At 49.0% G+C, this 23,476-nt stretch overlaps 1 protein-coding gene across 3 annotated transcripts in view; it reads left to right on the top strand.

The window, feature by feature from the left end:
* The window catches only part of RARS2 (arginyl-tRNA synthetase 2, mitochondrial), a 47,522-nt gene that overhangs the window by 16,347 nt on the left and 7,699 nt on the right, over window positions 1-23,476 (top strand). For all 3 annotated transcript variants that reach the window (XM_068149288.1, XM_068149277.1, XM_068149298.1), the window contains 8 exons: window positions 5,703-5,858; window positions 8,584-8,690; window positions 9,750-9,845; window positions 14,938-14,998; window positions 17,208-17,284; window positions 20,148-20,272; window positions 22,441-22,508; window positions 22,592-22,701. In XM_068149288.1, coding sequence (XP_068005389.1) covers window positions 5,703-5,858; window positions 8,584-8,690; window positions 9,750-9,845; window positions 14,938-14,998; window positions 17,208-17,284; window positions 20,148-20,272; window positions 22,441-22,508; window positions 22,592-22,701 — 800 coding nt within the window. The remainder of the gene's footprint in view (window positions 1-5,702; window positions 5,859-8,583; window positions 8,691-9,749; window positions 9,846-14,937; window positions 14,999-17,207; window positions 17,285-20,147; window positions 20,273-22,440; window positions 22,509-22,591; window positions 22,702-23,476) is intronic.

Here is a 23,476-nt window from a genome sequence, read left to right as displayed (position 1 = left end):
TTGGATATAAGTCATCTTGCTTGAAGGACAGTGCTAGCCTGGGCCACGGCAGCAGAAACAACTTTCAGTAGGTCATGGCAACATAGACAGGTTTCATTAGCCTGAAAAGTATGAAGGTGACTGATAGTTAGGTTGTATTGACTGCTGCTGCCAGCACAGTTGGCTTGAGTGATAGCAGTTTTCTTAACTGGGCATAAATGGAAGGAAGCTGGAGGTGGGGAGATTCAGGCTGGATGTGAGGAGGAGATTCTTCCCCATGAGAGTGGTGAAGCCCTGGAATGGGTTGTCCAGGGAGGTGGGTGGGGCACCATCCCTGGAGGTGTTTAAGCCCAGGCTGGATGAGGCTCTGGCCAGGCTGATCTAGTGTGAGGTGTCCCTGCCCATGGCAGGGGGGTTGGAACTAGATGATCCTTGTGTTCCCTTCCAACCATGACTGATACTATGATACAGGAGCTCACTGTGGTAACTGCAGTGGGAATCTCTTTCATCTATTACTCTAGTGTGTTGGTTACCAAAGTTGTGAAAAGAAGTGGCATGTATGCTGTAAAAATCATAGAATCATAGAATTGTTTCACTTGGAAAACTGCTGGTCTGACACCACCATGGCTATTTTTGAATGCCTCCAAGGATGGTGACGCCACAACCTCCCTGGGCAGACTGATCCTCATGTTGATAGTATTTTCTAAGTCAGTAATATCTAACTGGCAGTGCTCAATACATGAATCACTGTGGTTTGGGAAAAGGATCTGAAGTGTTTTGCATCACAAACAGAAGCTTAGCATGTAGAGGTAAGGAGGAGAGACCATAGTTTTCCAGAGAACTCTTCTGGCTCTCCAAAATGCTCTTCTTCCTTCCAAGAGTGTGAAAGATTAAGGAGCATTAGAAGGTGTGATTTCTGCTGCCAGGCATTCAGGAAATGCTTTTCAACAGCAGATAAGGCTGCTTTGTTGCAGGAGGCTGCCATCTTGGTTGCCCACCATGCCCACCAGCATGGTGTGAGTGCTGTGAATTGCTTTTCTGTGTGTCTGGGACAAAACTGCCTCAGTGGACGCTCCTAGTCAGCCATAACGATTGAGATTACTTTAACCAGTCTTGGTTTTGCAGGACTAACACAGTTTTGGTTGTGGTCTCATCCAAATATCATAGTGTCAATCAGGGTTGGAAGGGACCACAAGGATCATCTAGTTCCAACCCCCCTGCCATGGGCAGGGACACCCCACACTACATCAGCCTGGCCAGAGCCTCATCCAGCCTGCTCTTAAACACCTCCAGGGACGGGGCCCCAACAACCTCCCTGGACAACCCATTCCAGGGCTTCACCACTCTCATGGGGAAGAACTTCCTCCTCACCTCCAGCCTGAATCTCCCCACCTCCAGCTTCATTCCATTCCCCCTAGTCCTATCACTACCTCAGATCCTGAGCAGTCCCTCCCCAGCCTTCCTGTAGGCCTCCTTCAGATACTGGAAGGCCACAATGAGGTCACCTCACAGCCTTCTATTCTCCAGACTGAACAGCTCCAACTCCTTCAGTCTGTCCTCATAGGAGAGGTGCTCCAGCCCTCTGATCATCCTCGTGGCCCATCTCTGGACACCTTCCAGCACCTCCACATCCCTCTTGTAATAGGGGCTCCAGAACTGGATGCAGTACTCCAGGTGGGGTCTCACCAGGGCTGAGTAGAGGGGGAGGGTCACCTCCCTCGACCTGCTGGCCGCACTTCTCCTGATGCAGCCCAGGATCTGATTGCCTTTGCGGGCTGCAAGTGCACATTGAGAGCTCCTGTTGAGCTTCTTGTCCACCACCTTTTGCATTATTTTTTGGTTTATAAAATGAAAGACTGGGGGCAAGAAGGTAGAACATGTGAAGCTACTGGTTCTTCTTCAGCCCTTGGAAAGGGTTGAATTCCCTTTACTTCAAATTCTTTTTTTGTGGCAAAACTAAAGAAACATTAATCTTTGAGGCCTGTCAGCCATACTGCCTGTTAAAATCTCTAAAAGTCTTGGGACATAAGGGGAAAAGTTCAAGAGTTTTGCTGTGCAAGCTTTTTCTTGTTTGTTTTTAATAGATGGAACCCACTCAAGCAAGGTATTGTTGGCAAACTCAATGTCTGAGCATTGCAGGAGTGAAGTGTTTCTAAATCATTCATTCTTTATCAAGATTGCCATGATTTGGGGATCAAAACTCTAAAATGGCTTGAAAGTTAAACAATGTTGAACTGTGAGTCTAAATACACAGAGTAACCACTAGTTCACAGGATGTTTGGGGTTGGAAGGGACCTCTGGAGATCTTTGAGTCCGACCCCCTCTGCCAGAGCAGGAACATAGAATCTAGTGAAGGTTACACAGGAATGCATCCAGACAAGTCTTGAAAGTTTCCAGAGGAGGACACTCCACAACCTCCCTGGGGGGCTTGTTCTAGTGCTCTGTGACCATTATAGTGAAGAAGTTCTTCCTCATGTTGAGGTGGAACTTCCTGTGCTGTAGTTTCCATGCATTGCCCCTTGTCCTATCACAGGGTGCGGTTGAGAAGAGGCTGTTCCTTCCTTCTCGACCCCCAGCTCTCAAATATGTATATACATTTATTTGATCCCCTCTCAGTCTTCTCCAGACTAAACAGCCCCAGGGCTCTCAGGCTCTCCTCATCAGGCAGTGCTCTAGTCCCTAAATTATGCTTGTAGCCCTCTGGTGGACTCTTGAATAGAATAGACCAGACCAGGTTGGAAGAGACCTTCAAGATCATCGTGTCCAACCTATGCCTACATGCAACACCACCTAATCAACTAACTCATGGCACCAAGCACCCTATCAACTCTCCTTCTGAACACCTCCAACGATGGTGACTCCACCACCTCCCTGGGCATTCCTGTCCCTCTTCACCTGGGGAGCTCAAACCTGGATGCAGTATTCCAGGTGGGGCCTCACTAGGGCAGAGCAGAGGGGGAGGGGAACACACTCTTCTTAATGCACCCCAGGGTTCCATTGGCCGCCTTGGCCACAAGAGCACATTGCTGTCCCATGGATAACTTCTTGTCCGGCAGGATTCCCAGGTTCTTTCTGAGATAATTTAGTTATTTTTACATAGTACTTCAACATTTTAAAACCTCTTCCACAGGCTTTCAAGATGCTACATGTGGAGAGCGAGGAACCATTGTCTGGGTGAATATTTAGCATTTAGATACAAAGGAATATGTTAATGAACAGGAGAACCAAATCTGCTGTAGGGAGGTAAAGCTGGCTAGTACAAGAATTTGTAGTGCTTAGTGTCATAGTATCAGTCAAGGTTGCAAGGGACCACAAGGATCATCTAGTTCCAACCCCCCTGCCATGGGCAGGGACACCCCACACTACATCAGGCTGGCCAGAGCCTCATCCAGCCTGGGCTTAAACACCTCCAGGGATGGGGCCTCCACCACCTCCCTGGACAACCCATTCCAGGGCTTCACCACTCTCATGGGGAAGAACCTCCTCCTCACATCCAGCCTGAATCTCCTCACCTCCAGCTTCATTCCATTCCCCCTAGTCCTATCACTACCTGAGATCCTGAGAAGTCCTTCCCCAGCCTTCCTGTAGGCCCCCTTCAGATACTGGAAGGCCACAATTAGGTCACCTTGGAGCCTTCTCTTCTGCAGACTGAACAGCACCAACTCCTTCAGTCTGTCCTCACAGGAGAGGTGCTCCAGCCCTCTGAACATCCTTGTGGCCCTTCTCTGGACACCTTCCAGCACCTCCAGATCCCTCTTGCTTCTAGGAAACTGACTATGTATAGTCAGGTGTTGACATTCCTGTGCTTGACTTCAGCCCCAGGGAGACATCATGTGTAGAGTACTGTAAGTATGGAGTTTTGGGTGAGAACTCGGAGGGTGGTTGAGTCTGTAGAGTACTGAGTCTGTCTAGGATTTTGCTGCTTCAGCTGCCATCTCATTTTAGGTAGTGCAGCCCAGCTGGCCCAGAAGGCCAGTGGCATCCTGGCTTTTATTAGAAATACAGTGGCCAGCAGGAGCAGGGAGGTGATTGTCCCTCTGTAATCAGCAGGTGAGCCTGCACCTCGAGTACTGTGTTCAGTTTTGGGCACCACAGTACAGGCAGGACATCAAGGCAGTGGAGCAGGTACAGAGAAGGGCAACTAAGCTGATGAAGGACCTGGAGAACAAGTCTTGTGAGGAGCAACTGAAGGAACTGGGGCTCTTTAGTCTACAAGAATAGAGGCTGAGGGGAGATCTTACTGCTCTCTGCAACTGCCTGAAAGGAGGTTGTAGAGAGGTAGGCACTGGTCTCTTCTCACAAGTAACTAATGACAGAATGAGAGGGGATGGCCTCAGGCTGTGCCAGGGTTTAGGCTGGACATTAGGAAAAACTTTTTCACAGCAAGGGTTGTCAGGCACTGGAACTCCCTGCTGCCCTGGGAAGTGGTTGAATTGCCATCCCTGGATGTGTTTAAAAGCTGTTTAGATCTGGTGCTTGGGGACATGGTGTAGTGACAGACTTGGTGGAGTGGGTGAAATGGCTGAATTTGATCTTAGAGGTCCTATCCAGCCTGGATGATTCTGTGATTCTAAGTAACAACCTTGTGGTGATACTCTGGTTTAAAAGTCTGTGATGATGGCTCCCATTTCATGTATAAATTAGTTCTTCCATAATCTGCTGCTGCAGTTGTTTCAAGGTTGAGAGGAGGACAATAGTGACAGCAGCAAGGAATTACAGCAGTAGTCTTATTTCAAAATAAGCAACACCTTTTCCTATTGGAGTTTGGGCTCCTCCTTCATTCAACACATCCAAGTGCCAGGTGCTGCACATTGGCCACAGCAACTCCATGCAGAGCTACAGGCTGGGGTTGGAGTGGCTGGAGAGCTCCCAAACAGCGAGGGACCTGGGGGTGCTGATTGACAGCTGCCTAAACATGAGCCAGCAGTGTGCCCAGGTGGCCAAGAGGGCCAATGGCATCCTGGCCTGCATTAGGAATAGTGTGGCCAGCAGGAGCAGGGAAGTCATTGTGCCCCTGTACTCTGCACTGGTTAGGCCACACCTTGAGTCCTGTGTCCAGTTCTGGGCCCCTCAGTTTAGGAAGGACATTGAGACACTTGAATGTGTCCAGAGAAGGGCAACAAGGCTGGGGAGAGGCCTTGAGCACAGCCCTATGAGGAGAGGCTGAGGGAGCTGGGGTTGCTTAGCCTGGAGAAGAGGAGGCTCAGGGGAGACCTCATTGCTCTCTACAACTACCTGAAAGGTGGTTGTAGCCAGGAGGAAGTTGGGCTTTTCTCTCAAGCAACCAGCACCAGAACAAGAAGACACAGTTTCAAGCTGTGCCAGGGGAAGTTTAGGCTGGAGGTGAGGAGAAAATTCTTCATTCAAGAGTCATTCCCCATTGGGATGTGCTGCCCAGGGAGGTGGTGGAGTCACCATCCCTGGAGGTGTTCAAGAGGGGATTGGACATGGCACTTGGTGCCATGGTTTAGTCTTGAGGTCTGTGGTGACAGGTTGTACTTGATGATCTTTGAGGTCTCTTCCAACCTTGCTGAGTCTGTGGTTCTCTGTGTGTGTGTGATTCATCCTTCAAGTAAGAAATGTGTTCCTATAACATGCCTTCAAAATGTTGATGTTGCAGATGTCATCTTTCAGTGTATTTGCATTGCTCTTGTAGTGCTTTGCTTGTTTTTATTGGAGGAGAGGATTACAGTTCTGACATTTTCAGTGTCATCCTATTTTAGGTTTATGTGCAGATTAACAAAGCAGCTGAAGATGAAAACATAAAGGAGCTGGCTAAGGATTTCTTCAGAAAGCTGGAGGGCCACGATGAGCAGGCACTGTCACTGTGGAAGCAATTTAGAGACTTCAGCATTGAGGAATACATCCGAATTTATAAGGTACAAATCATCCACTGCTTTCTCTGTGGTGCTGATAAAATAGTCTCATTTCATTAATCTAATTGACTGTGCACAGCACCTTTTCATCCAAGAGACTGCCAAGCACTGAACTGACTTAGGAACAGAGGTTGCTGTAATGCTGTCAATGTGGGGAAGGTGTTTCTCAGTATGCTAGGTTGGGCCCCATTCTGTTTGGAAAGAGCACAGTAAGCGATCTGACATCCAAGCAGACACCTTGCTGACACCTTGGATGCATTTTATTTGATGGAGTCCATGTAATTCACATTCAGATTATTTCTTCCTTCTCAGATGCCCTGAAGCTAAGAATGTGGAGCTAAGTAACAAAACAAATCAGTGTTAGATAAGTATTGTTCATTTTTACTTTGTCTTTGAGGCCAGCAACAACCTGCTAAATTAGCAGGCTTAGCAGTTCCCATGTAATGAATTTTATGAGGAGATAGATCTTGTTGTCATGTTTCTGATCCAGTGTTTTCATGCAGAGCTGTGCATGTTAAATCCAGTGTAGGAAGTTTATAGAAGCAGGAGTTTGTATTGGTAGCCAGTGCCTAAGTCACCTGCAGATTGAGTTGAGCTAACAGCCAGCCATCTGCTGCATACTGGGATCTCAAGAACAGACCTGGGGTCCACTCTTTCCTGGGAGATGTTTGTGCCACTAACCACCAAATGAATCTTGGAGGAGTTTGGGAAACAGGATATACTTTCTGTGACTGAATGAAGCCTCTTGGTGTCAATATTATGTAATCTCACTCAAGAACCAGCTGAGCCCATCTGAAAGCCAGCTGGTGGTTTTCATTCTTGCAATGGAATCCTGGAGTGGGTGCCCACTTCCAGTTGGCTTAGGGATTATTTTCTAACTTGCAGCTCCAAAGAATTTGTGATTCATTTTATACCACTTTCTTCTTCCAGTGGTATTTCCAGCTCCTTCCTCTTGCTGCATTTGTACAAATGAGTCATATCTGCTTTCCTCCTTGATTGCAAAGTTCAGAGAAGTGGCCTGCCCCTTCCTCAGTAATTCCCATGACCTGGCTGTGCTTTAATTTCTTCCCTGAAATGTTTCATTGAATTCACTCCAAGTACCCTAATTTAAGATCTCCTAAGTGAGGCACAACCTTGATAACTCTAGTGGAAAGCTGACCTGTTAGGGTGAGTGGCTTTTGGGCTGTGTATGCAGCTGCATCACGATGGTCACTCATCATTGATCACATGATGAATGGGACAGCTAGATCTTTCTCTCCCAGTTCCATTCAAACTAATAAGTATTGAGCTGATGGACTGACAGCTTTGCTGCCCTCAGTCAAAAACCTTGTCTTTATTACTATTACATTTCACCCACTTTTGACAGATAAGGTCATTATGTTTCTCCTAGGTGTACCCTCAGCCTTCCTAGTAAGGGTGATTTCTGTCGGCTCAGCAGTGGTTCTGAGCAGCTCTTGCCTTGCTTCTTAATTTCATTCAACATCCTATTAAAATAGGATTGACTTCATGTCCACATAACTTCTCTGCAGCCCACTGCTTTTGCCTCCAGCACAGCAGGAGACCTGCCTCAGATATGCTTTTTTTAACTAATTGCTCTATCCAGTTTAGACCTAATTTCTCCTGAAGGTTTTTACCTAATGCTGTGTTCAACTTGGGGAGATGAATTCTAAAGCAGGAATTGATTGAATCAAAATCCAAACACTCTTTCTTTTGAACAATGAAGTGACCTTCCCACTAATGTAAATGAATCTTTGCACTCTCTCTGACCTGTGACACAGACCCTATCATTTAACTTAAGGACACCAAGCTGGGGGAAGGAGTTGATCTGCTGGAGGGTAGAGAGGCTCTGCAGAGGGACCTCGACAGGCTGGACAGATGGGCAGAGTCCAAGGGCAGGAGATTGAACACATCCAAGTGCCGGGTTCTGCACATTGGCCACAACAACCCCATGCAGTGCTACAGGCTGGGGTCAGAGTGGCTGGAGAGCAGCCAGGCAGAGAGGGACCTGGGGGTGCTGGTCGATGGTAGTCTGAACATGAGCCTGCAGTGTGCCCAGGCAGCCAAGAGGGCCAATGGCATCCTGGCCTGCATCAGGAAGAGTGTGGCCAGCAGGAGCAGGGAGGTCATTCTGTCCCTGTACACTGCACTGGTTAGGCCACACCTCGAGTCCTGTGTCCAGTTCTGGGCCCCTCAGTTTAGGAAGGAGGTTGACTTGCTGGAATGAGTCCAGAGAATGGCAACAAAGTTGGTGAGGGGTTTGGAACACAAGCCCTAGGAGGAGAGACTGAGGGAGCTGGGGTTGCTCAGCCTGGAGAAGAGGAGACTCAGGGGTGACCTTATTGCTGTCTACAACTACCTGAAGGGAGGTTGTAGACAGGCAGAGTTTGGTCTCTTCTCCCAGGCACCCAATACCAGAACAAGAGGACACAGTCTCAGGCTGTGCCAGGGGAGGTTTAGGCTGGAGGTTAGGAAGAAGTTCTATACAGAGAGAGTGATTGCCCATTGGAATGGGCTGTCTGGGGAGGTGGTGGAGTCACCATCGCTGGAGGTGTTCAGGAGGAGACTTGATGGGGTGCTTGGTTGCATGGTTTAATTGATTAGATGGTGTTGGATGATAGGTTGGACATGATGATCTTGAAGGTCTCTTCCAACCTGGTCTGCTCTAAATAATTAGCCTCAGTCTTAACAATGTTACTCTTCTTTTGTCTCCTCCTCGGGAACTCTTCAGCGTCTCGGAGTGCGCTTTGATGAATATTCCGGAGAATCGCTTTACCAAGAAAAATCCCAGGAAGTTCTAAAGATGTTGGAAGATAAAGGCCTTCTTCAGAAAACAATGTATGAACAAGCTCATTATTCAATCTATTCCTGCAGTTTGCTTAGTTTCATGCAAAAATGCAGCCTAGTTGCATCTCAGTTGCATTCCAGATGAGGGATGAGAAGTGAGGTTTGTATGTAACCTGAGGGGAAGAGGTTGTTTAGATGGTTTTGGTAACTGCTCTACTACAAGACCAACAGTATTTGTGCAGTTCCAGCTAAGAATTGTTGGCCTTTTCTGTGGCTAGCACAGAAGCCTGGCTGTGACAAATTAGGTGCAGTGACAAAGTTCAATTCCTAATGGCTCTTAGTTAGCTTGGTAGCTGCATGTGCCGTTTAACAAGCAGAGTTAGATGAGATCTTTTCCTTGATGAAGGGCCTGCCTGGTTGAACTGGGACAGAAGATGCAGTCATATAGCAGCAGAATGGCAGGTGGCTCCCTTGGCTCCCTGTCATCAACAGAGGTGACAACAAACTTGGAGGAAAAAGTCCTCAAAAAAAACCTTCAAGAAGACCTTCAAAGAAAAGGAGGAGATTTTCAACAGTGAGGGGGGGCTTCCTGGCAAGAGGGCCTTGTTTTGGTTCTGACTTCTGTAACACAAGCCCTGTGAGGAGAGACTGAGGGCGCTGGGGTTGCTTAGCCTGGAGAAGAGGAGGCTCAGGGGTGACCTTATTGCCCTCTACAACTACCTGAAGGGGGGTTGTAGACAGGCAGAGGTTGGTCTCTTCTCCCAGGCAACCAGCACCAGAACAAGAGGACACAGTCTCAGGCTGCACCAGGGGAGGTTTAGGCTGGAGGTTAGGAGGAAGTTGTATACAGAGAGAGTGATTGCCCATTGGAATGGGCTGCCTGAGGAGGTGGTGGAGTTACCATCACTGTAGGTGTTCAGGAGGAGACTTGATAGGGTGCTTGGTTGCATGGTTTAGTTGATTAGGTGGTGTTGGATGATAGGTTGGTCACGATGATCTTGAAGGTCTCTTCCAACCTGGTCTGGTCTGGTCTCGTTCTATTCTGTCCTATCCTGAACTGCATGTTTGATCTGGTTTGCAGTTACCTCAGGGTTTTCTCTCCACTTCTAGGCAAGGGACAGGAGTTGTGGATCTTTCGGACAAGAAAGATCTCTCATCATTCTCCACCGTCATGCGCAGCGATGGGACATCTCTGTACATCACAAGGCAAGTAACACAGCCTGTGGTTAGTGCCATTCACTTGGCCAATTAACCTTTTGTGCCTGGGTGGGAGCTGGGGCTGTTCAGTTTGGAAAAGAGGAGGCTGAGGGGAGACCTGTAGCAGTTTGGGCTGGGTGCCCTCTGCTATGTGGGGTGCTTCCTGTGTCTGGAAGTCCAGCCCAGTGGATGGACATGGGAAATTAGGTATTTCATACCATAATTCTCTGTGCCACTGTAAGATCCAGCGCGGGGTCTGGCACTTGCTCTGTCTTCCCTCTCCGCCACCCGGTAACCTGGGGGAGATGTCTCCCAGCCATGGGCCTGGCTAGGCCCAAGGCCACGGGGGGATGGGCAGTCTCAGATCTGGCCAGCTGAGACTAGCCTAGCAGTGGCGGGGGGGGGGAGAGGGAGCCCTGGGGGTCCTGAGTGTACCCTCAGGTGGGGATGGGATGTTCCTGGGTTTGGTGTGGGATCTCTTTGCCACTGCGCTTCTGGCTCTCTATACACACTCACCGCTTTCCATTGAAACTTTCCATCACTTTTGCAATCTGTTTGAGTTATTTCTGACCATGGTGGGGAGGGGGTCTGCCTCAACCCATTACAACACCACATTGCTCTCTACAACTACCTGAAAGGACCTTGTGGAGAGGCTGGTGCTGGTCTCTTTCTCACAGGCAATTAGAATAGAATAGACCAGACCGGGTTGGAAGAGACCTTCAAGATCATCGAGTCCAACCCATCATCCAACCCCACCTAATCAGCTAAACCATGGCACCAAGCACCCCATCAAGTCTCCTCCTAAACACCTCCAGTGATGGCAGCTCCACCATCTCCCCAGGCAGCACATTCCAATGGGCAATCACTCTCTCTGTGTAGAACTTCTTCCTAACATCCAGTCTAAACCTCCCCTGGTGCAGCTTGAGACTGTCCTCTTGTTCTGGTGCTGGTTGCCTGGGAGAAGAGACCAACCCCCTCCTGGCTACAGCCACCTTTCAGGTAGTTGTAGACAGCAGTAAGGTCTGCCCTGAGCCTCCTCTTCTCCAGGCTAAACAACCCCAGCTCCCTCAGCCTCTCCTCATAGGGCTTGTGAGGGAATGGCCTCAAGCTGCAACAGGGTAGGTTCAGACTGGTCATTAACAAACATTTCTTCACAGCAAGAGTGGTCAGGCATTGGAATGTGCTGCCCAGGGAGATGGTTGAGTCCCCAAGCCTGGATGTGTTGAAAGGTGTTTTGGATGTGGTGCCTGGGGATATGGCTTAGGGGTGAGCCTTGTAGAGTAGGGTTATTAGTTGCACTTGGTGATCCTGAGGGTCTTTTCCAACCTGAATGTTTCTGTGATCCTGTGAGTGGGCTTGTAACTTCCAGTAGAGCTTTTGAAGCTTTTTATTTCTGGGATGGAACATGTGGACTGATGAGTAATTGTAACTGCAACTAGCAACACAGCTATGATGGGATGAAAATGGTTCAGGAAAAACAGCTGCTTTTAAATACTTTCCCTCCACTTGGGCAGTCTGTTAGGAAACCTCTTTCCATAAATGAAATAATACTCTCTCCAGCTGCTGACTTCAGAAACAAAGCTGGGATCTCTTAATCTAGTAAAGGTCAAATAATGAAGGCTTTAGAAAGACCTTTGCTTTAAAATGTTTATTGACAGTGTGATGCAGAGAGGAAAAAAAATGGTATGTGCAGGCATGTCTCCATGGGCTTTGTGGACCACCAGCACTGTAACATCAATTTTACTGCTGTTTTTCTGTTTTCTTATGAGAATCCTAAAATTCCTCTTGGGTATTTTTATGTGGAAGCTTTAGCAGTTTCTTTGTGCCAGAAATGTAAATAAATCAGATGTTTAACCCCCCAGGGGAAACTGTGTGCTGCTTTTCAGGACATGGATAGTAGAGAGATGCTGCACTCAATCCTGCACAGTAGGGAGCTGCTGAATCTTGTAGCCAGGCAGAGATAAGGCACATCCAAGGATCTTTTAGAGTGAAGACACACACATGTACATGTATGCACAATGTGTGTCCCTCCAGTAGCTGAGCTTCAATGCTAGGTCTGCCAGTTATCCGGCCCCTGGGAATGCAAGCCCCCGGAGCCTGTAGCCCTACTCCAGTTGGGGGTACAGACACAGTAGATCCCTCCAGTAACTGAGCTTAAACATGCAGTTCACAGTATCACAGTATAACTAAGGTTGGAAGAGACCTTGAGGATCATCGAGTCCAACCTATCAACACAGACCTCATGATTAGACCATGGCACCAAGTGCCACGTCCAAGCCCCTCTTGGACAGTGACTCCACCACCTCCCTGGGCAGCACATTCCAATGATGAACAACTCACTCGGTCAAGAACTTTCTCCTCACCTCGAGTCTAAACTTCCCCATGTGCATCTTGAGACTGTGTCCCCTTGTTCTGGTGCTGGTTGCCTGGGAGAAGAGACCAACCCCCTCCTGGCTACAGCCACCTTTCAGGCAGTTGTAGAGAGCAATGAGGTCACCCCTGAGCCTCCTCTTCTCCAGGCTAAACAACCCCAGCTCCCTCAGCCTCTCCTCATAGGGCTTGTGTTCAAGGCCTCTCCCCAGCCTTGTTGCCCTTCTCTGGACACATTCAAGTGTCTCAATGTCCGTCTTGAACTGAGGGGCCCAGAACTGGACACAGGACTCAAGGTGTGGCCTAACCAGTGCAGAGTACAGGGGCACAATGACCTCCCTGCTCCTGCTGGCCACACTATTCCTAATGCAGGCCAGGATGCCATTGGCCTTCTTGGCCACCTGGGCACACTGCTGGCTCGTGTTCAGGCAGCTGTCAATCAGTACCCCCAGCTCCCTCACTGTTTGGGAGCTCTCCAGCCACTCTGACCTCAGTCTGTAGCTCTGCATGGGGTTGCTGTGGCCAAAGTGCAGCACTCGGCACTTGGACTTGTTGAATGCCATCCCATTGGACTCTGCCCATCTGTCCAGTCGGTCAAGGTCCCTCTGCAGGGCCTTTCTACCCTCTAACTGACTAACATCTGCTCCTAACTTGGTGTCATCTGCAAACTTGCTGATGACTGACTCAACCCCTTCATCCAGATCATCAGTGAAGATATTAAACAGGATGGGGCCCAGCACTGATCCCTGGGGGACACCGCTGGTGCCTGGCTGCCAGCTGGCTGAGGCACCATTCACCCAGTAGCTGGCCCCGGTTCTCATTCTCCCCTGTTGCCATCTGCAGACATTACACAGGCAGTCTGTCCTCAGGCCCTTATTGTCTCTGCAGTAGTTGTCCTGGACCCTCTGATGCCAGCAGCAGAGAGCTCTGATTGTTTCATCTTTGAAAGCACACACTTACCTAGCTCCCAAGGCTTGGTGACTAGTCCAGCTTGGTATTTACTATCAGTCACATGTGGATATATGTGCCGTCACTCCAGTTGTTGGCAGCAGAGACACCTGGACCCCTGTGACCCATGGTCAAACTCCAGTTGTTCTCTTAATTTCATTTACCTCCAGGCCCCTCAGTTACTGGCACCACGAATGCATGGTCTAGATCAGCTGTAGTTCCTAACTGCAGTTACAGAAGGGAGGCCCCTCACCCAGGAAAGGTTTGGAATGAAGTTTAATGAGAAGATAAGACAGACTGAGCTGACCAGGTGCAGGGCACAAGCACACAACTAACAGCCATTCAGTTTACAAGCTACCTGTCCATTTTGTCATCTCCCTTCACATCTTTGGTTCCTTCCCTAAGCATGTTTTAATAAGTCTCATACAATGGCAAAATGCTTTGTTCTCTTGCACCCCCTATCCCTTAGGCAGTCAGAAGGTGTGCTGGGGAGCTGCTTTTGGTTCCCCAAGGTGAATTTCAGACTGAGACATAGAATCATAGAATTGTCAGGGTTGGAAAGGACTTCAAGGATCAGCTAGTTCCAACCCCCCTGCCATGGGCAGGGACACCTCACACTACACCAGGTTGCCCAGAGCCACATCCAGCCTGGCCTTAAAACCCTCCAGGAATGAGGCTTCTACCAACTTCCTGGGCAACCTGTTCCAGTGTCTCACCACCCTCATTGGGGAAGAACTTCTTCCTAACATCCAATCTGAATCTACCCACTTCTAGTTTTGCTCCAGGTCCTATCACTACCTGACATCCTAACAAGTCCCTTCCCAGCTTTCTTGTGGGCCCCCTTCAGATACTGGAACATGGGGCTGTGGGGCAAATGGCTCTCCTGTGACAGTCCTGGGAGGGTCTCAAGCAGGTTGTTTCTCTGTACTGCTTTGTGTGTGTGAGGAGCTTTTTGTCATAAACCTGACACTGAGCCCTGGGTCAGTTTTCCAGGAGAGGGGTGGTTCAAGTCCCAGTAGACAGAGACCAGACTTAACTCTGTGCATAACAATCGTTTCACAGCTTGTGATGAAAAATCAAAACCCCCAAACATAGAATGGGATAGGATAGGATAGAATGGAATAAGATAGGATAGGATAGAATGGTATAGGATAGGATAGAGTGGAATAGGGTAGACCAGGTTGGAAGAGACCTTCAAGATCATTGCGTCCAACCCATCAACCAATCCAACCCACCTAAACAACTAACCCATGGCACCAAGCACCCCATCAAGTCTCCTCCTGAACACCTCCAATGGTGGTGACTCCACCATCTCCCTGGGCAGCCCATTCCAATGGGCAACCACTCTCTCTGTATAGAACTTCTTCCTAACATCCAACCTAAACCTCCCCTGGCCCAGCCTGAGACTGTGTCCTCTTGTTCTGGTGCTGGCTGCCTGGGAGAAGAGACCAACCTCTGCCTGTCTACAACCTCCCTTCAGGTAGTTGTAGAGAGCAAGAAGGTCACCCCTGAGCCTCCTCTTCTCCAGGCTAAGCAGCCCCAGCTCCCTCAGCCTCTCCTCATAGGGCTTGTGTTCCAAACCCCTCACCAACTTTGTTGCCCTTCTCTGGACACGTTCCAGCAAGTCTCTTATGAACAAAGCATCCACTTTTGTGTGAGGCATACACAGATCCCTCTAATCAGGCAGTCCTCTCACCTCCATAATAGAAGCTTATTTCCCAGAGAGGCAAACAATGAGGAATATTGAGTGGAAGTCCAAACAGTTTCTCATTTTCTCTTTCAGAGACCTTGCTGCTGCTATAGACAGAATGAATAAGCACCAGTGTGACACCATGATTTATGTGGTAAGTAATTCTTGATTCACTCAACACTTTTGAGCCTGACTCTCTGCAATGTTGCAGAGGGGGGGCTTTTGCTCACAATATGACTTTGGCACATGGTGGTTTTGGTAGTAAAATTGCTGCCCTTACTGCCCAGCAGCTGGGCCTTGACGTGGGGCTGCTTCTTGATTCTGTTTCAGTTCACACCCCATGGAATGGCTGAAAAAAATATTAGCTCTGGACTTACTCTCTGGTACAAAAATTCAGTGCTGCCCCTTTTAAAAGAACTTTTACTCAACTGACATAGTGTTCTCTATACAAATGTTGTGATTAATATTGAAATGAGTCAGGAACTGCTGCCAGTGATATAAAGGGTTGTAAAAATGTTAACGTAGAAATTAATGGTCTAAAATGAATGTCTGTCTCCTCTAGAGTCCTGATATTTTGTCTGAAATGTGAAATTTTATGGCTGTGAGCAGTGCCTTGGTTGTGCTGTGTAGCATTTGTACCTGACGTGGTTTAGAATAGAATAAACCAAACCAGGTTGGAAGAGACCTTCAAGATCATTGCGTCCAACCCATCAACCAATCCAACCCACCTAGCATGGATTTAGGAGGGGCAGGTCCTGCCTCTCCAACCTGATCTCCTCCTATGATCAGGTGACCCGTCTGGTGGATGTGGGGAGGCCTGTGGATGTGGTCTACCTGGACTTCAGCAAGGCCTTTGATGCCGTCCCCCACAGCAAACTCCTGGCCAAGCTGTCAGCCTGTGGCTTGGACCACAACACTCTGTGCTGGGTTAGGAACTGGCTGGAGGGCCGAGCCCAGAGAGTGGTAGTGAACAGTGCCACATCCAGCTGGCAGCCAGGCACTAGTGGTGTGCCCCAGGGATCAGTGCTGGGCCCTGTGCTCTTTAACATCTTCACTGGTGATCTGGATGAGGGGGTCGAGTCAGTCATCAGCAAGTTTGCAGACGACACCAAGTTAGGGGCAGATGTTAGTCAGTTAGAGGGTAGAAAGGCTCTGCAGAGGGACCTCGACCGACTGGACAGATGGGCAGAGTCCAATGGGATGGCATTCAACAAGTCCAAGTGCCGAGTGCTGCACTTTGGCTATGGCAATCCCATGCAGAGCTACAGGCTGGGGTCAGAGTGGCTGGAGAGCTGCCAAACAGAGAGGGACCTGGGGGTACTGATTGACAGCCACCTGAATATGAGCCAGCAGTGGGGCCAGGAGGGCCAATGGCATCCTGGCCTGCATTAGGAATAGTGTGGCCAGCAGGAGCAGGAAAGTCATTGTGCCCCTGTACTCTGCTCTGGTTAGGCTGCACCTTGAGTACTGTGTCCAGTTCTGGGCCCCTCAGTTTAAGAAGGACATCGAGACACTTGAACATGTCCAGAGAAGGGCAACAAGGCTGGGGAGAGGCCTTGAGCACAAGCCCTGTGAGGAGAGGCTGAGGGAGCTGGGATTGTTTAGCCTGGAGAAGAGGAGGCTCAGGGGTGACCTCATTGCTCTCTACAACTACCTGAAAGGTGGTTGTAGCCAGGAGGGAGTTGGTCTCTTCTCCCAGGCAACCAGCAACAGAACAAGGGGACACAGTCTCAAGCTGTGCCAAGGGAGGTTTAGACTCGAGTTGAGGAGGAAGTTCTTCACTGAGAGAGTCATTCGTCATTGGGATGTGCTGCCCAGGGAGGTGGTGGAGTCACCATCCCTGGAGGTGTTCAAGAGGGGATTGGATGTGGCACTTGGTGCCATGGTCTAGTCATGAGGTCTGTGTTGATAGGTTGGACTCGATAATCCTCGAGGTCCTTTCCAACCTAAGTTATACTGTGATACTGTGATACTGTGAATTAACCAGGTTTAACTCCCTGAAGGGAGGTTGCAGCCAGGTGGGGGTTGGTCTCTTCTCCCAGGCAACCAGCAACAGAACAAGAGGACACAGTCTCAAGCTGTGCCAGGGGAGGTTTTGGCTGGGTGTTAGGAAGAAATTCTTCATAGAGAGAGTGATTGGCCATTGGAATGGGCTGCCCAGGGAGGTTGTGGAGTCACCATCCCTGGTGGTGTTTAGGAGGAGACTGGATGGGGTGCTTGGTGCCATGGTTTAGTTGATTAGATGGTGTTGGATGATGGGTTGGACTTGATGATCTCAAAGGTCTCTGCCAACCTGGTCTGGTCTATTCTATTCTATTCCCAACTTGGAGTCTTTTCTAACCTGTGCCAATTCTATTCTTCAGACAGATAAAAGTCAAAGTAGTCACTTTGAACATTTGTTCCAAATACTGAAACTCATGGGCTATGACTGGGCAGAAAGGTATGTATTTGTCAATCTTATTTATTTACATTTTCAAACCCAAACATAACCCAAACAGCAAAACCCAAGGAAAGCTAAGGGCAATATGCAGAATACAGAATTAACCAGGTTGGAAAAGCCCTTTGAGATCATCAAGTCCAACCTATCAACCAACATCATCTAATGAACTAAACCATGGCACTAAGTGTCTCATCCAGTCTCTTTTTAAACACTTCCAGTGATGGTGACTCCACCACCTCCCTGGGCAGCACATTCCAATGGCCAATCACTCTTTCTGTGAAGAATTTCTTCCTAATATCCAGCCTAAACCTCCCCTGGCACAGCTTGAGTCTGTGTCCTCTTGTTCTGGTGCTGGTTGCCTGGGAGAAGAGACCAACCCCCACCTGGCTACAACCTCCCTTCAGGTAGTTGTAGAGAGCAGTAAGGTCTTCCCTGAGCCTCCTCCTCCCCAGGGTAAACACCCCCAGCACCCTCAGCCTCTCCTCATAGGGCTTATGCTTCAGACCCCTCAGCAGCTTTGTTGCCCTTCTCTGGACACATTTGAGCAACTCAAAATCATGAGAGTGGTGAAGCCCTGGAATGGGTTGTCCAGGGAGGTGGTTGGGGCGCCCCCCCGGGAGGTGTTTACGCCCAGGCTGGATGAGGCTCTGGCCAGCCTGATCTAGTGTGGGGTGTCCCTGGCCATTGCAGGGGGTTGGAACTAGATGATCCTTGTGGTCCCTTCCAACCCTGAGTGATACTGTGATACTAAAAATGGGGAAAAGGGAAACAATCTTTTAATGACTTTATGGCACAGCTTCTGGAATATTCTGTGATCACAGGCTAAATGATTACTGGAAGTGTGACATTTTAGTAGAGATCTGCAACTGAGTTTGAGTTGTGCTTCAGACTTGAGATATCCATTGCAGGGCAGTATATCCCAGCTGTTATTCAGTGTAATTACCAATCTTGTTAGCAATCTGAGCAAAGGTCAGGACTGGATGTGCAGACTAAATCATACTCCTCTCTGACAGCCTGCATGGGCTTGGTGATTAAATAGAAGTTTTTAGCCTTCAGGAAAGTCTGCCTCCTTTCACAGAGTTTAAACTTGCACTGAAATTACCTTATCTTATAGATCCAGAGTAATGCTTGGGATTATTGTGAGCACAGGCAATTAATGATGTTATTATTAGCAGTGATTAATTACAGGTTTAGTTTAATGTGGCCACCACAGAATTATTATGACTCCTTTCTAATCTTAACAGATCTGTGTTGCCTCAGTAATATGATTTGGCCACAGCAACCCCATGCAGTGCTACAGGCTGGGGTCAGAGTGGCTGGAGAGTAGCCAGGCAGAGAGGGACCTGGGGGGTACTGGTTGATAGGAGGCTGAACATGAGCCAGCAGTGTGCCCAGGCAGCCAAGAGGGCCAATGGCATCCTGGCCTGCATCAGGAACAGTGTGGCCAGCAGGAGCAGGGAGGTCATTCTGCCCCTGTGTGCTGCACTGGTTAGGCCACACCTCGAGTCCTGTGTCCAGTTCTGGGCCCCTCAGTTTAGGAAGGAGGTTGACTTGCTGGAACGAGTCCAGAGAAGGGCAACGAAGCTGGGGAGGGGTTTGGAACACAAGCCCTATGAGGAAAGACTGAGGGAGCTGGGGTTGCTTAGCCTGGAGAAGAGGAGGCTCAGGGGTGACCTTATTGCTCTCTACAACTACCTGAAGGGAGGTTGTAGACAGGCAGAGGTTGGTCTCTTCTCCCAGGCAACCAACAGCAGAACAAGAGGACACAGTCTCAGGCTGCTCCAGGGGAGGTTTAGGCTGGATGTTAGGAAGAAGTTCTTCACAGAAAGAGAGACTGGCGATTGGAATATGCTGCCCAGGGAGGTGGTGGAGTCATCATCACTGGAGGTGTTTAGGAAGAGACTGGACAGGGATCTTGGTGCCATGGTTTAGTTGATTAGGTAGTGTTGGATGATAGTTTGGACTCAAGGATCTTAAAGGTCTCTTCCAACCTGGTTCATTCTATTCTATTCTATCTGTGTACATCCTGCTTCTCCTCAATTTGTTGCCTTGAGTCCTCTGCACTAAAGTTAGTAGCAGGAGAGTTTCCCACAAGCACACAAATGACCAGGTTATCATTCCAATCATAATTTTTCCATTTGTATCATAAGTATGGAGCTTTGGTAGCTGAAATGAGAGTTACTGATGGTATCACTGAGCTTCCCACGCTGGAGGGCTATTTATTCAGCTTGTTACTGCTGTTGAGCTGCTGGAGCATGTCCAGAGAAGGGCAACAAAGCTAGGGAGGGGTTTGGAACACAAGCCCTATAAGGAGAGGCTGAGGGAGCTGGGGTTGCTTAGCCTGGAGGAGAGGAGACTCAGGGGTGACCTTATTACTCTCTACAACTACCTTAAGGGAGGTTGTAGCAAGGTGGGGGCTGATCTCTTCTCCCAGGCAGCCAGCACCAGAACAAGAGCACAGAGTCTCAAGCTGCACCAGGGGAGGTTTAGGCTGGAGGTTAGGAGGAAGTTCTACACAGAGAGAGTGATTGCCCATTGGAATGTGCTGCCTGGGGAGGTGGTGGAGTCGCCATCACTGGAGATGTTTAGGAAGAGACTGGATGGGGTGCTTGGTGCCATGGGTTAGTTGATTAGGTGGTGTTGAGTGACAGGTTGGATGCGATGATCTTTAAGGTCTCTTCCAATCTGGTCTGGTCTATTCTATTCTATTCTATTCTATTCTATTCTATTCTATTCTATTCTATTCTATTCTATTCTATTCTATTCTATTCCTGTTCTGTTTAAGAATCCAGCTCTAAACAAACACTGTGAGCATTTCTCCTGATTGGGATGTGATTTTGGGTCCTGTTGCTGTTCCACACAGGTGCCAGCATGTGTCCTTTGGCCTCGTTCAAGGGATGAAGACTCGGAGAGGAGAAGTGGTTTTCCTGGAGGATGTTCTAGATGAAGTTCGTGCAAGGGTGTTGCAAAACATGGCTTCTGCAAAAAGTTAGCTGCTCCAGGTCTTATTGGTTCCTTTTGATGTTCTGTGTTGATCAAAAACCTGTTGTCTTCTCTGTCCTTCGCTGTTCCCTGCATCCAGCTGGTCACAGTGATATGCCCCTGATTTTTGTATCTGCCATAATGTAAACGATGTTAATATAATCCTTTGCCTCTCTGTAGACTTCCCTGAGTTACTGACTTGCAAGTCTTAGCACTCAGGAAAAGCACTGCACTGGGAAGGAAGTTACCTGCCTTTGGGCAATGTTTTTTACTGGAGTGACAAACCCCACTAATGGTGGGGTTGAGGCTGGAGTTCAGGGAACAGAGAGATTTCACCCACAAGATTTATAGCTCTGAGAGTTTTCTCTGGTGAGATTTGACAGTAGCTTGTCTGCAAATACTGCCTGGTCACCCTCCCAACCTCAGCACTGTTTGGGAGTCCCCAGGAGTCACTGCTCTGCAGCCTAGTGGTTTGCCTGCACCTCAGGCTGTGGCTCTAGAGCCGTTTCTTGAGATTGAGGCAGTTCCCAGGGAAATGCTGCCCCCCTCTTGTGCTTGCTGGAGCTACCTGCTGAATTGAATGGGTGAACTGATGAGGTCAAGTAGTGTGCATCTTTCTCTCTCTGCCTCCTCATCTTCTTTTAATCCGGGCAATTTTGCTTGTAGAGCAAGGGGAAGCAGGCAGAATCAAATGATAGAGGGGTGACTCTCACTTCAAATCAGTTTTACCACAGAGGGGAACAGAGCTTAGAGCTTCAGTATAAAAATTGGTGTCATACCTGTGTGCAAAGCAAGCTTCTTTGTATGCTGGACTGAACTGATGGGCAGAATCTCAGACCCATGCTCCACTGCACAAGGAGCTGACAGAACAGCTAACAGAGTTGAAGAAGGACATTGAGACTCTTGAACGTGTCCAGAGAAGGGCAACGAGGCTGGGGAGAGGCCTCAAGCACAAGCCCTACAAGAAGAGGCTGAGCCTGGAGAAGAGGAGGCTCAGGAGAGACCTTCTTACTGTCTACAACTACCTGAAGGGAGGTTGTAGCCAAGAGGGGGGTTGGTCTCTTCTCTCAGGCAAGGAGCACCAGAACAAGGGGAAGCAGGGGAAGCTTAGGCTGGAGGTGAGGAGAAAGTTCTTCACTGAGAGAGTTGTTGGCCATTGGAATGTGCTGCCCAGGGAGGTGGTGGAGTCACCATCCCTGGAGGAGTTCAAGAGGGGGTTGGATGTGGTACTTGGTGCCATGGTTTAGTCATGAGGTCTGTGGTGACAGGTTGGACTTGATGATCTTTGAGGTCTCTTCCAACCTTGCTGATTCTGTGTTCACTGCAGCATTACCCAGAGCGTAGCCATTAGATCTTGTAGAAACTTTGCAAATCAGTGTAGTCTGTCTAGGTGGTTATAACAAACACTGCTGACCTGAAAATCTGCAGCACCCTTAAGAATAAGAATAACCACTTAAGAATGAGAATAACCAAACCAGGTTGGAAGAAACCTTCAAGATCATCGTGTCCAACCCTTCAACCAATCCAACCCACCTAACCAACTAACCCATGACACCAAGCTCCCCATCAAGTCTCCTCCTCAACACCTCCAATGATGGTGACTCCACCACCTCCCCAGGCAGCCCATTCCAATGGGCAATCACTCTCTCTGTATAGAACTTCTTCCTAATATCAAACCTGAACCTCCCCTGGTTCAGCCTGAGACTGTGTCCTCTTGTTCTGGTGCTGGCTGCCTGGGAGAAGAGACCAACCTCTGCCTGTCTACAACCTCCCTTCAGGTAGTTGTAGAGAGCAATAAGGTCACCCCTGAGTCTCCTTCTCTCCAGGCTAAACAACCCCAGCTCCCTCAGCCTCTCCTCACAGGGCTGTGTTCCAAACCCCTCACCAATTTTGTTGCCTTTCTCTGGACTCATTCCAGCAAGTCAACCTCCTTCCTAAACTGAGGGGCCCAGAACTGGACTTACTAGGGGCAGTGGGAGAAAGCACATCTGAAACAGCTGTATCTCAACTTGTAAGAGCAGTTTGTACCCTGGAGCTACTGCTGTATGCATCCTGACAAATTTCATCTTGCTAGTTCAGAGCCTGAGCAGATGCTGTTTAATTGGCATCTCCAGGGCTGAGCAGGGGGATCACTGTGCTGCCGCAGCCTTACTATTTCTTTGTTTTCCCTTCAGCAACCAAACAGGTAGAAGACCCTATGGACACAGCAGAGAAAGTTGGCCTTTCAGCACTAATAATTCAGGTGAGTCTGAGCTGCCTCCCAAGCTGTTTGTGAATCAGTGAGCTGGAGAGCCATGTCTAGGTGATGTTCATGTATTGTTCCAGGACTTCCGGGGCCTTCTGTCGTCTGATTATCAGTTCAGCTGGGATCGAGCTCTGCAGAGCCGTGGGGACACCGGTGTGTTCCTGCAGTACACCCATGCCAGACTCTGTAGGTAAGAGCAGTGTTTGTATGCAAGGTACACTTTGACATCTGGTTTAACCTTATTGACTTACAGGTTTATTAAGCAGTAGTCACAGGGTCACAGGGTGGTGGGGTTTGGAAGGGACCTCAGGAGATCATTGAGTCCAACCCCCGCTGCCAGAGCAGGACCATAGAATCCAGCACAGGTCACACAGGAATGCATCCAGAAAGGTCTTGAAAGGCTCCAGAGAAGGAGACTCCACAACCTCTCTGGGGAGCCTGTTCCAGTGCTCTGTGACCCTCACAGTGAAGAAGTTCCTCCTCATGTTGAGGTGGAACCTCCTGTGCTGTAGTTTCTATCCATTGCCCCTTGTCCTGTCACAGGGTGCAACTGAGCAGAGCCTGTCCCCTCCCTCTTGACACCCAGGCCTCAGATATTTATAAGCATTTATCAAATCCCCTTTCAGTCTTCTCTCCAGACTAACATCCCCAGGTCCCTCAGCCTCTCCTCATCAGGCAGTGCTCCAGTCCCTTCATCATCCTTGTAGCCCACCCATTAGATTCTCTTAAGTAGATCCCTGTCCCTCCTGAACTGGGAAGCCCAAAACTGGATGCAATATTCCAGGTGAGGTCTCACCAGGGCAGAGTAGAGGGGGAAGAGAACCTCCCTTGATCTGCTGGACACACTCCTCTTAATGCACCCCAGGGTACCATTGGCCCTCCTGTCCACAAGGGCACATTGCTGACCCATGGATAACTTGACCCAGGACTCCCAGGTCTTTCTCCACAGGGCTGCTGTCCAGCAG

Source organism: Melanerpes formicivorus, unplaced genomic scaffold (genome assembly GCF_026170545.1).
Source record: "Melanerpes formicivorus ecotype bairdi unplaced genomic scaffold, bMelFor1.0.p_v2 SCAF_2, whole genome shotgun sequence".
In the NCBI taxonomy this organism is placed as follows: domain Eukaryota; kingdom Metazoa; phylum Chordata; class Aves; order Piciformes; family Picidae; genus Melanerpes; species Melanerpes formicivorus.
The sequence above is the reverse complement of the archived record's forward strand: the minus strand, read 5'-3'. Positions and strand labels throughout refer to the sequence as shown.